This window comes from Solanum stenotomum, chromosome 3 (genome assembly GCF_019186545.1).
Source record: "Solanum stenotomum isolate F172 chromosome 3, ASM1918654v1, whole genome shotgun sequence".
NCBI lineage: Eukaryota > Viridiplantae > Streptophyta > Magnoliopsida > Solanales > Solanaceae > Solanum > Solanum stenotomum.
Genome location: NC_064284.1, coordinates 5,555,698 through 5,568,793, shown reverse-complemented (window position 1 = coordinate 5,568,793; position 13,096 = coordinate 5,555,698). Strand labels below are relative to the sequence as shown.

Here is a 13,096-nt window from a genome sequence, read left to right as displayed (position 1 = left end):
ACGGATTTAGTACATAACATATAAGTTCATATGACTTTAACAACTTTTGGTTAAATGAACGGATTTAGTATACAAAATTTTATTTAAATATCTTTAAATGTTTGATTGTGAGTTATCTTTTTAGATTAACTTGAGATAGTTATGCAAAACAATAAATTTCAAATTTTGATTACGTTTCTGACTCCAATCAAAACTTCAAAACTCTATTGAGTGAAAGAAATACTATTGAAGAGAATTATTGCCACTCTAATCCATTCATGTAAGATAAGTATTCTTGTTGTTTTCCATGTGAAAAAAAGCAGGTCTATACTCTATATACCTAAAATTCTATACCAGACAATAACTATAAATTAGAAGGACCTGTGCATTTGAAATGATATTTCTCTTAATATAGAAATTTGTTTTGTTTCACATTTTATATTATATCTTAATTCTTTACCTAGTTATTCTAAAAAAAATAAAATGAAACATAGAGCTATAAGAACCATTCATATCTTATCAAGCATGCGAGCATTTGTTCTTTACCTTTGAGTTTTATTCCTCAATCAGTAATAAGTCTTTTCAATGTCATTTCATTTCACCAGACTCCGTCCGTGCGAACTTACTTACATTAAAAAAAGGAGGGTTATGATAAGCTGACAATCAATATAAATTTTTACTCTCATGATATCTAATATGATGAAGATATACAATAAATTTAAATAAAAATAAAAATTTATATAGTCGACCTAACTTATTCAGTTGTGACTGAGACGTAATTATTTTTTTGTTTGTATTTATCTTCTCCATATCGTAAGTTTCTATTACTAGCCTATACGATTCTGCACATCTTTAGGCATTTGCTATATGATAGTGGTAATAAAGGAATAATTAAAGCTTCTGAATTTGGATATATATATGCTTTTCTTTTACCTAACGAAACGGAAGAAAAACTCATTAGTATTATTTTTATTACGAAAACGACATACTCCTTCTCATTCTTATTTTTATAAAAAAAATAAAATTGATCCACTATTATATTGCTATATTAATATTTGACAAGTCAATTCTTTTCATATTCTTTTGTTTAATGATTATGTCTGGAAATTAATTATGCCAATGTTTTTTTTTTAATTGGAGTTGTCACTCTTTAAATGGTGGATGCAATGAGAAATGAGAACCACCATAATTGTAGGAAAAAAAGAGAAGAAATAGTGATAAAAATAAAGATAAATAAGGAGAATAATTAAGAAAGACTTAAGACAAACATATTATAGTGTACTTAATCATTGTCATTACCAAAGATCCCTGCATTATTAACGTTTAATTTTTAATGTATTGTTTTCCACTTAAAGTTAATACTCAAATTAAAGCTGTTATATATTTAGTACAAAATTCCTTCTTCTGGAATATGTTTCCGCTTCGAGCCACCGGAGCCACATATAATAAAGGGGATTTATGTAAATTAGAAAAAAAATTGTTTAAAAGTTATATAGCGTAAATTAATTTTTCTGAATTCTCTTAATATTGGAAAAATAAATGTTTAAAGTTATACTCAAATTAAAGTTTTTTTTTTATGAATTAGCTATTACCCATACATATATACCTTGTCATTTTAAAAAAAAAGAATTTCTCTAAATATTTGATTTATAGAGAATATATTTGTATGTTTGACGTACTATTCACGTATACAAATAAGAAAGCCAAAGTGGAAGGCAAAGAGATCCCACCAATATTGTAATGCATGCATTATTGCCGCTCTATTATATTGTTGCCATTATTATTGCCTTTGATTTTGAAATACAATACGTCAAGGATTAGGAGGTAACACATTTATATGAAACAAAAATATCTATTCTCACCCTTCCAATTTCTTTTCAATGTCTTTCACTTATCCTTTTATCCTTTAATTATCATCTGTCTCTTCACCATTGCTGTAAATTTCTATTTCTAGCTAGTCATATGTTCAAACTTTGATGAACAAACTTATTTCCTATTGTGAAATTAAGATGATAGGTATTCAGTGAAATTAATTAGTCGGGTATAAGTGAGCTAGCTAGTCTTGTCAACCTCAGAACGGATGACATAAGAATTTTTTTCTATCTATTTTTAGTCATCTTTCTAAATAGTTTTTTGTGAACAAAGTTATTTATTACTTGCGTGGGTAGAAGATATATACCATGTATCCCAAAATTAATAAGATGAGTTGCGTGCAAGCTAACTCAAGTACTGGGGTTATAAGAGAAAATGAATATTTCTAGTCATCTATCAAACCCTTGATGAACAAAGTTATTCCGAACAAATTAGTTATTTGTTATATGTGTTGGTTTAAAAGAATAAGTACTTCATTAAATTAATTAGTTGAGTTACACTCAAACTGATTCATAGATGAATCCATTGATCACCTACAAATTAAAGTTGTTAAAGCCTTAATGAATTGAGCACAACATAGAGGTTAGAACTTATTCCGTTTAATTATAAACAAATAAAAACGCCATAAAGCATAGATCAAGTGCATGATGGATTCTTCTTTTGCTTTATGATTATGTTTAGAAATTGAATGAATAATAGTGGCTGGGACATTCTTTTTTTATTGCACTTTAATGGTGAAGTACTGAGAGCCACCAAATTCAGAAGAAAAAAGAAGTGAAGGAGAACACACGAGAAATAAAAAGAAAAGGACAAACCGTATTACACAGTAAGTCTACGTTGTTGTTGATTAATTGGGAAAAGTTTTGACATTTTCATTCTTAGTAATAAATAAAAAGATTCCTTTGCCAATATGCACTTTTAGTATATATTTCCAGTTAATCTTTTTACTAAAAGCAGTGTATTTTATTTAGCACGAAACCCCATGTGTTTGTGGATCAGTGGATGCCTTTTATTATTCCACTCAACTTTAAGTTGTCATCTCTTAATTTGAAACTTCTAACTTCTTTGAAAATAAAATATTATCGAATTTAATTTAATTTTAAAAATTAGCTTAAGAGATGAAGATCGTTCAAAATTATATTAAAAGTTCAAACTTTCTTCCCATTGTTGACTTCCTCCCAGTACGTACATGGCTGGACATCTAGAATTTAGGCAATTTAACAAGCGGTCGAACATGATAAACAGATGTGTCTCTGGTTCTAATAACATCTTAAAAAATAGACATTCGACCTAACTCTATCCTAAAAGCTAGCTCAAGAAGTGGAGACTGTTCAATACCACCCAGAGTTAAGTATCGACTTTACACAGGGGTGAAATCTAAATTTGAAATATGTAAAACTAATTTAATGTACTTTACTAATTTGTATTTATTTAATATATTAATATGAAAGTTCCTGAATTTGACTGAACTCGTAAGGAATATTCTTGCTCCACTCCTGCTGATATAATACCCATTATTAAAAAGAGAAACGTTCTTTATTAGAACTGGTAACCTCAGTACCTTAGAAGTCATGAAATGTAGAGAAGTCAAAGTGGTATATTGTCAAGTGAATTGTTACAGAATCTTCCAGCTTATATAATGAAGCACACTTTGAATTGTTAAATACCTCTTTTAATTAAAACTTGTAGCTAGTTACTACTCTATGCATGACAAATAACTTTTAGTTCTAGGAATCTATACGTTTTGATTTTAATTTAGAAGGTTAGTGGAGAAATGGACTCATCCATATGTTTTATATAAGTACTAAATGAAAGGCTAATGGAAGGTAGTAGAATAAGCATGGTCGACCTGGTGTTAAGATTTTATTCATCTTTTCTCCTAACAATTAATCATGACAACATTAATCAAGATGATTTACTTTATTAAAGGAAGATGATTATAAATTGATTTTTGCCCACTTCCATGAAATTCACCTACCATGATTCTTCCCCTAGCTCCTGTTTAATTTTTCATCAATAGAAAGCAAAGATAGCAGCATGGATAACTAAACAACGCGTGTGCAAAGACTTTATTTCAATGACAATAATAACATTTTAGTGTATTCTTACGGACGGAGAGACTGTTTTCAATAGACCTTGAACTCAATAGCAAAGATGCAGCATCGATAACTAAACACCCCGTGTCCAAACACAAATTTAACTTTCAAATATATGTCAATCTTTAAATATCAACCAATTCATGTCCAAACGTCTGCGTTGTTGCTGGAGAAAAATAGTCAGCTCCATGATTATATTTGTATAGTGAATTGGATCTTGTGTTCAATAACAATATCAAGTGGAAACACATGACTGCTGTCTAGAGTTCAAATGCTTTGTTCTTTTAAATTTTCCAAATACAAAGGATTTTGATTCTTGCCCCACTTTCCACTTCCAAAAATCCCACTTTCCTTTTCAATCTTTCAATTCCATCCACAAACTTTTTCTCCAAGTCAAACATTCTTCATGGGTTAATGATGCAAAATAGAACTATAAATAGTATTCACTGGCCAGGCACACTGTCAGTATACACAAGGACAAAGTAGAGCTAACTCAACTTTGTCTAGCTATTAATACATTGTAAGAGTATTTGTGTAATTCTGCCCCTGACTTCAATTACAAACTCTTATTTCTCGGTCTAACTTGATAATCTTTGAGAAATAGGCCTCTTTTTGACTTTAATCTCACAGGAACACGTTGTTGAGAAATCAATAGACACGATGGACCCTGAAGAAGGTGTATCAGCTCCTTCAACACCAGCAACTCCGGGAACGCCTGGTGCTCCTCTCTTTGGTGGATTGATCAAGCATGAGAGGAGAAACGGAGGGAATGGCAAAAAATCCTTTCTTAAAAGCTGTAAATGCTTCAGTGTCAAACCATGGGCCTCGGAAGAAGGAACCTTGCCTGCTGTTTCATGCATGTTACCTCCTCCTCCTGTTTCATTAGCTAGAAAGGTGAGAAAAGTACAACCAGAGACGATGATGATTCAGGATTTAAATTACGTTATTGATATTTTTGTTAAAAATGTTGAGTTCAGTTGAATGTGTTGATTATAGGCGAATGCAATGTATAGCTGATATGAAGATTGGTTTTGTATCAGGTGGGAGCAGAGTTTATAGGTACTCTGATACTGATATTTGCTGGGACAGCCACAGCCATAGTGAACCAGAAGACACAAGGCTCTGAAACATTATTTGGACTGGCAGCTTCGACGGGCCTTGCTGTAATGATTGTGATTCTGTCAACTGGCCACATCTCTGGAGCTCATCTCAACCCTGCTGTGACTATTGGTTTTGCTGCTCTCAAACATTTCCCCTGGAAACATGTATGAATACACGCTCTGTACCACTTAGGACTCATTTGTTAGCACTTAACGGATTGTTTATTTTGCATGTGTGTTAATTTTTTTCACAGGTTCCTGTGTACATTGGAGCACAAATTATAGCATCATTTTGTGCTGCATTCACATTGAAGGTAGTTTTGCACCCAATAATGGGTGGTGGAGTCACTGTTCCTTCGGGTAGTTATGTTCAAGCTTTTGCTTTGGAATTCATCATCAGCTTCAATCTCATGTTCGTTGTCACTGCCGTGGCCACTGACACTAGAGCTGTAAGCATTTACTCTTCTGATGGTTTCTCTGTTCTTACTTGTCAATTCATAAATGGTTTGTTTATTTATTCATTTCCGAAATTTACTCACATCCGATATTTAAGCTAGGGTTGTTTTTCTTGGCAAACTATAGGTAGGAGAGCTTGCGGGAATTGCTGTAGGAGCCACTGTCATGCTCAACATACTAATAGCCGGGTAATTATCTGCAATTCTTGCCCTGTTTAAGCTGTAGTAATCATATGGTGTTCATTTTGCATCTTGGAGTATTCATCTAACAAGTAACAACAATCCTTTTTTGGGCTAAACCATAGTCTCCTGAGCTACGACTACCTAAAAATCATAATCATGTCGTGCAAGACCTATTTAGGGAAATGGTTTTTCATCTCATGGCTCGACCTAAGACTTCTGATTAAGGGTGAAAAAATTTATATCCATTCCTACCATACTCTTTATTTGCACAAAGATCTTCAATCAAGATTGAGTAGCTATTTATTTCTTGGAGTGTTTTTCATGCTGATAGAAAAGTTCCCCTGAAATGAAGATCCATGTACTAGTTAAAGTGTTTGTTTGTCCAGCTAAATGGAAGCTTTAGAAGTTACTTTAGATGCATAAAGTAGCAGCTTACTTGAATAAAATACTTCTACCTCTTTTTCCATTTATGTGATACTTTTTCTTCTTTTAACTTTGACAACTTTTTCAAGCACAATTTTTTTCTCTAACTAATAATTCTCAAAATATCTTTTCAACACATAATTACTCCGTCCAAACAATGATCTGACATAAAATGAATGAACACTAAGGAAGTAATACATATACAATAATGAAATAATGACAGCTTCCATGGGAATCCCTTTAGTAGCCTGTGAAAAAATAAGACTCTTAAATAACAGTCTCTCACAATTTGTATTTCTTGTGTTTTAGGGAGACAACTGGGGCTTCAATGAATCCAGTGAGAACCCTCGGACCAGCAGTAGCAGTAGGAAACTATAAAGCCATCTGGATCTACCTCACTGCTCCAATTCTTGGAGCTCTCATTGGGGCAGGAGTTTACTCTGCTGTCAAACTGCCTGATGAAGGCGGAGGCAATCATCCAAAGCCTTCCCTGGAACATAGTTTCAGAAGGTAATTCATCAGTAACACCATCAAACCATGATAATCGCCTATATTTGTAGATGGTGTGCAGTTCTATGAATGTAAAAACATCTGGAAGGCAAGGGTGGGTTGAATAAAACAAAATCTTTCCACTCTCTTCAAATGTACAGATTTTGAGCAAGATATAACTTATCAAAGAACAGATTAGAGCAAGATATAGTGACAGAGAGAGGAAAGAAAGGAATGAACATTGGTGAGCTACTATTGACAAAACTTATGCGATGTGTAGAATTGGTGAGTTTTTACTGGATTGTAAAAGAGATTTCTGTATAACGTGTCTAAGTTGACAGAACTAGTGCCAAATGAAGTGCATATTCATTTGTCTGAAATCTTGGATGGGTATGAAGTACAACTGAGAGTCTCCAACATCGTCTCTTCTGGATAATTCCAGCCATTGTGAATAATTAGGAAGCCAGCTAAACTGCACTGAAACAGATACAAAATATGAAAAAAAGAAGTATTGTACATACATATACTGCCAAATTGGCACAGGGGAATCCAGCTTATTATCATACTAAAAGTTTTCCTTTCTGCAGTTAGAGCGCCGCATAACTGGAATATAACTCTCCGTATTGAGTTCAACCATGGCATGAAATTGTTAACTCTGTGTACTACTGATTTAACTATTAAAATTTTCACCACCAACATTTTTTTCTTCTTTTATAAACATGTTTCAGTATTGATCATTTACCTCAAGAGATGGCAAGTAAATTGTCCGTTTTCTGTTATGTCACTTGAATGCAAAAAAGGACAATTTACTTGCTTTGTCACTTGAATGCTAAATCCATGTGAAAAGCAAATTCAACTACCTTCAAAAAGAGGTACTATAAAAATAAGACAGAAACAAGGAAGCCCAAAATCCGCTTTCGTTGGTAGATTTGGCTATTTAACTTGGGACAATAAAGCAAGCAAAAACAAGATCCAAAGTCCTAATAACTGCAACAACAACTATTCTACCGAGTGTGATATATATAATAAAGTCATGGATAGAAATGACAATTAGATAAAATATGATCTCAAACTTGAAGGAAAAATCAATAATGGAAGCCAGAACAAAAACAATTCACTATTTCTGGGACTAATTTATTTTATCTACTTCATATGTATTACTTTGTCATGAGTAAATGGTTACACATTCTACACTGTTTGCAATAGAATTCCCATTACGTCTCTCTGTTATAGTCCTTTCATTTACTCTTTTAAGTTCTTCCTCAAAAAGAAGAAAAAAGGGCAATTTATCCAGTTCAAAAATTGAAAAGATTTAAATGATGATAGAGATTAAACAAGGAAATTGAGCGTCGGGAAGTACCAAATTGTATGATCGATTTACTCCAAGTAACCGACTAAACCATCTGGAGTACTTTAGCTTGAACGGATTGATCGGGCCTCCGGCGTATGAAGGATGATTTGTAGAGAGAAAATGCGAGAGCAGCGATAAGAGTACCAAAGACGTCGGCAACAGCGTCCTTGGTAGATGCACCTGCTGACCTGAAAAAACCCAGTTCGTCGGCGACCTCCTTAGCGGCGCCGGCAGCGAGTGAAATAATGGATCCGACCCAGATGCTCCGGCGGCGGATGAAAGGGTAACGAGTTTTTTCCGCCAGAAGAGTGAAAATGATAGCAATGAAGAAGCAGAAGAGGATGTGGTAAAGCTTATCAGGGGCCATCCAATCATCTCCTTCCTCCATTCCTTTTTTGTTTGCCCCAAACAATTACTCAAACCAAAAAGGAAAAACTAGCTAAATGGATCATAAATTGATTAATTATTTGTAATTATTTTGCGTTTTATGAGAGTATTTGCTTAATTTCCCTACCAAAAAAGGGCTGGTCGCCATTAGATCTTCAGTCAAAATAACAAGTATGATATTGGTTTTACTTTTCTTGTACATATCATATGCAAATATCAATCATCCTTGATTATTCATCGTTTCCAAATGCCTCGTTCTTACTATTACAACTCTGTTTCTTTATTAGCCTTGTTTATCAACTTGGGATCGTTTTATTTTGTACTAAAGATGGACCTGAGTACCACCGGCTCACTCCAATTTGTTCTCATTTCGTCTTCTCAACGATAGGATTAGTGCACAAGCTTTCAACAGTTGCATAGTATAATATTGGTCCTACACAAAAAAGCCGGACTACGGTAAATGGATTTGGCTTCAAGACACAAATAAGAAACAACCCACGAAGAGGCTACTGAGATCAACGGACGGTAAAAAAAATGAATATCGTTTTAACTACAATTCTTCTGCATCATACGAGAAAGTTTTAAGTGCTACATACTTAGATGACACTATCACAAACAATTATTACACCCAACAAATAGACCCACTTGACTATGCTAATTCATCTTGCTGACCAGTTCATTGATGTGATCCTCACGATTGCCTGAATTGCCCCCATCCAAAAATCGTTTTTTCTTACCGTGCAATGCCTTTTCTGGCTTGGTGAGAGCAAAGGGACACAGGAAACTAGTGACCTCTTTGAAATGTGGACCAACGTTGGCAATCTCAGTCACTACGTCTTCTAAACATAAAATACCATTTTGACCCAATGCCTGCAAACAGTAAATAGTTACTACACAGGAACTCCCACAAACTATATACTAAGATGATAGATGCCTTCAGCAACTTGTGAAAGGGGAAAACAAAGGAATTAAATTCATGGTACCTGTTCGACAACTTCGTTGCTGGTTAAAGGCACTCTCTGATTGTCAATTTTTCCAGCACCTTTCTTGTAAATCAGATCCTTGATGCTCTTGAGATTTGGATATCTTCAAAAGCATGAACAGAACCATTAAGACATATTCTACACAGCCCATAGTTAATGACAGCAGAGGAATACAGGGAATTTTTTTTGGACAAGGACAGAAAAGAAATGCAAAGACCTGCTAAAATCGTTTTGTTTTACATGGTTAAAAACTTTAAATTCCTGCTTAAAGAAGGGATATATAACAGCAATTTTGATGTTCTGCCAATATCAGGCATGGTTTCCAAGTAGATGGTGACCATTAGCTGTAAAAGCAGACCTATGTGATCCCGGTGTAAGTATTATTATTAACCTCCTGGTGTTGTATGATGTTAAAAATTTTCTTCTTCAAATGTAATTGTCTTCAAATTGGTGGGACCGTAGATGGATGAATATTCAGGGATAGCTGACACTAAAATGGTTATATGTTAAAAAATATGCTACAGGAATACATAAACTTAATTAAGGTTCTCATTTTCCTCTTTCTTGACATACAGCACTTTAACTATCAAAGAAGCAAATACAGATTTTGGCATGAGGAGAAAACTGCACTCTTCAAAAGGAAAAAAAAAGTATTGAGATAATACAAATATTCAAAATAAGGTCCATTAGCAGCTCTAATATGAATGTAAAATTAAATTTCTGGGACAAGAAAGTCAGCACCAATCAATAGAACATTGAAGAAAGGGGCGACAATTGTCTCCTTCCAAAGAGAAAATAGCACAACTATTTGTATGCTTGATTGGGCAAATGCTAACACGTAGATATTGCTTACTTCTTAGACAATTACTAAGGCTTCCATGTTGTAGAATGAGGTGTTTACTAGAGATTTTGCGTGAAAGACACACTAGATGCTAATATGCCATGCAAACATCAAAATTAATGGAAGAAAAATATATCATGTTAAAGATAGCTTTAAACTTAAAACAAGCAGAGTCATGCAACATTTGTACAACTGAAACATAGAATTGACCTGCTGTTACGAGTCATTCAAATTTTCTCCTATTTAGGAAATTTCATTTTTGCCTTAGTCAAACAACTTCTTACATGTAATGTTAGTACCCCCATAGCTAGGGTATGCTTAGTTTCAGATCCAACCCAGAAGGTGGACTGTTTGGATACAGCCTACTGTAGTTACGCATTAAGAAAAAAAAGATACGGAAATGTCAAGCGAGGAACTTGTCCAAACTTATTTAATGCTGCAGGACATCAAACTGTCATGCCGTTGTAAGCATCGGTTATTCCAACACAGCCACCAAAGCACCTTCATGCTGTAGTTATACTAGATGTCTAACAGCACATTTAACTTGACAAGACTGACATAGCCAAGAGAGAGAAGGTAAAACACCTTGTCACATGTATCAAGGACTAGACACAAACAACGGGGACAGGGAAGAGTACTCAGCCAAAACCAAGAAACTAGTAAGATAAAAAGGTGAGATCACCTGCTTTCCAGCAAGCGTAATGCCTATAGTTTCTGATTTGAGGCTGAGTGCTTTAAGGATATCCAGTAAAATGAGTTCATCAAATGTCATGTAGCAAAATAACAGAAAAGGCTACTTAAACCTACCCATATGTGACAAAAGGCTCCACCTTTTGCAGGATTTCCAATATTCTTGCATCTGCCTTCACAAAAACACCATTGAAGATTTTCCGCAGCCTCAAAGAGTACAAGAGCTTTCGCGTTCTTGGATGCATATCAGATTTCCTGAAGTGAAATACAATTATTAGGACCCAAAAGAAAGTTACCCTAGCCTAAAAGTAAAAGTATGATCATAAAACCAGGAACTCACCCTCCAATGCGTATGACAAAAAGGAGACTGGAATCAGAAGTGACAAAAGCTCGCCTGGATCTGTTCTTTCCCCTTTGTTTCATTTGGACAAGGTCCATCTCCTAAATATATTTACAACAACTCAGATGAGAAGAATGTTGAACGAACAATACACTACAATTCATAAATCAGATTATTGCAAGGTGATTGCTCAGAAAAGGTAGATAATCATCATAACTGTAGGTGAGTATAAGGCAAAAGTAGTTCCAGAGTGTTGTGCAGTCCTGATCCCCTAAATTTTAACATGTAATGAATCTTTCCTTAATACATTTTTGTCCATACTGCTTCACAAGGTCTTTTACCATCTTTCTTCTAGAAATTGCACAAATACTGTCTCGTCTCTTTCTTGGAGCGTCATTAATTGTGTATTATGACTATCGGACCCCTAGAGAACGCTAGTGAGAAGATTTGACCACATTGATTTTCATATTCAGAAAAGACAAAGGATGCTGGTTACTTGCAAGTGATTATAAGAAAAATTGGAGATCATTTAGTTTAGGGACACCAAAATAAAGGATAAGTGAACCTGAGTAAATATCACAACATACACATATATCAAAACTTAACAATTGTCACTGCCACTGCACCACAAAATTCCTGATAAAAGATTCTACAACCGATAAAGAAACTCAAAACAAAAATAAAATGCTGAAGCCAATAGAAAAAAATGGAAACATTGAACGATTCCTTGATGAAATAAATTGAATGCGTCACTAATAAAAAATTTATCAAAAGAAGATGTGTGCAAGTAATAATCTTACAGTTGACGAAGGGAAAGACCTGAAATTCAATTTAAACAAAAGATACAATTCATAGATTCACATACCTTATCCCTGTACTCTCGAATGAACTGCTCAGGCTTCTTGATAACAAAATTATCAGATTTAAGTCTCTTGACTTTCTGCTCTAGCTGGAGTTTTCTTCTAATTGCCCATTCTTCATTGTTCTTCCTCTTCTTTAAAATCACTTCTGGTATATAATTTAGAGGCTGTGGCATCTCCTCTGCCATTGTTAGCTATCTCTGCCAGGAGAAATGGGCAATAGTAGAAAAAAACAGTATTAGATATATGGACAATCAAACTTCTCAAAACACTAAATTTAACTCAATTTAGGGGATTGACTTGAATAAGTTGATCTCAAATGCTTGAAATCATAAGAAATTGTAAAAACTGAAACCATAATTCTGAATAGAATGATACGGAAAACAACTTGAATTTTATGAATTTCATTCAATGAAATGCAAACTCACAACATTAAGGTAAATATTTTAGGTTTATATTAACAGACATGTCCATAGCATTAATTTTAGGAACACTCAAAGCTAAACTCACGACCCGACATTTGAAGCGATTATCATATAGAAAAAAAATGATTTGCAAATTAATTAGTAATAAACACAGAAAAAGTAGCTAAAGCTCACATATATATGCATTCTAACAGAAAAACCCAGTACGAAAATAGAGATACAGGTTAATATATGTTTTGGAGAGAAAGTGATAGTGATACACAGAGGTACGACAAATAAAGAGAAAAAAAGACTTACGATTAGATAACGCCTCTGGAGAGTTACGCCGACGAGTTGTTCGCCGGAGAGGAGCAAGTCCACAGACGAGGTTCGGTGGCGAGGGAGGTTTAGGGTTTTGGATTTTGGACCGGGAAAAGAGGACAAGAATTATAAGGCGATTTGAGAAATCAATAAAAAGAAGGGCCGGATCCTTATGAAATTGGGCCTCATGATATACAAATGTATTGGGCTTTTCAATTCGAAATCAGTGAGAACCAAGTCCACTTAGACACGGGAGAGAATTAGGAATTTTGTACTTTAGCGGCAGTTAATTAATAATAATATCTTAATTATCGCTAAATAT

At 34.2% G+C, this 13,096-nt stretch overlaps 3 protein-coding genes across 4 annotated transcripts; 1 reads left to right on the top strand and 2 right to left on the bottom strand.

Moving 5' to 3' along the window:
• Positions 1-4,126: 4,126 nt before the first annotated feature.
• On the top strand, positions 4,127-7,019 carry LOC125860019 (aquaporin NIP6-1). Its single transcript, XM_049539909.1, has 5 exons — positions 4,127-4,841; positions 4,988-5,212; positions 5,302-5,496; positions 5,630-5,691; positions 6,418-7,019. The coding sequence occupies exons 1-5, from the start codon at positions 4,608-4,610 to the stop codon at positions 6,620-6,622; spliced, it is 921 nt and encodes a 306-aa protein (XP_049395866.1). The 5' UTR covers positions 4,127-4,607; the 3' UTR covers positions 6,623-7,019.
• On the bottom strand, positions 6,241-8,532 carry LOC125860033 (uncharacterized). 2 transcript variants are annotated; one of them, XM_049539926.1, is made up of 2 exons: positions 7,958-8,530; positions 6,241-6,598 (listed from the first exon to the last, which is right to left on the bottom strand). In XM_049539926.1, exon 1 carries the CDS (start codon positions 8,334-8,336, stop codon positions 7,992-7,994), a length of 345 nt encoding a protein of 114 aa, XP_049395883.1. In that variant the 5' UTR covers positions 8,337-8,530; the 3' UTR covers positions 6,241-6,598; positions 7,958-7,991. The 2 variants fall into 2 exon arrangements, with proteins under 2 accessions (XP_049395883.1, XP_049395884.1); XM_049539927.1 differs by lacking the exon at positions 6,241-6,598 and adding an exon at positions 6,961-7,074 and having other exon boundaries at positions 7,958-8,532.
• Positions 8,533-8,856: 324 nt separating this feature from the next.
• Positions 8,857-12,911, bottom strand: LOC125860024 (60S ribosomal protein L7-1). The gene is made up of 6 exons (XM_049539915.1): positions 12,772-12,911; positions 12,055-12,249; positions 11,190-11,290; positions 10,967-11,104; positions 9,319-9,421; positions 8,857-9,205 (listed from the first exon to the last, which is right to left on the bottom strand). The coding sequence occupies exons 2-6, from the start codon at positions 12,235-12,237 to the stop codon at positions 8,990-8,992; spliced, it is 741 nt and encodes a 246-aa protein (XP_049395872.1). The 5' UTR covers positions 12,238-12,249; positions 12,772-12,911; the 3' UTR covers positions 8,857-8,989.
• Between the last annotated feature and the right edge of the window lie 185 nt (positions 12,912-13,096).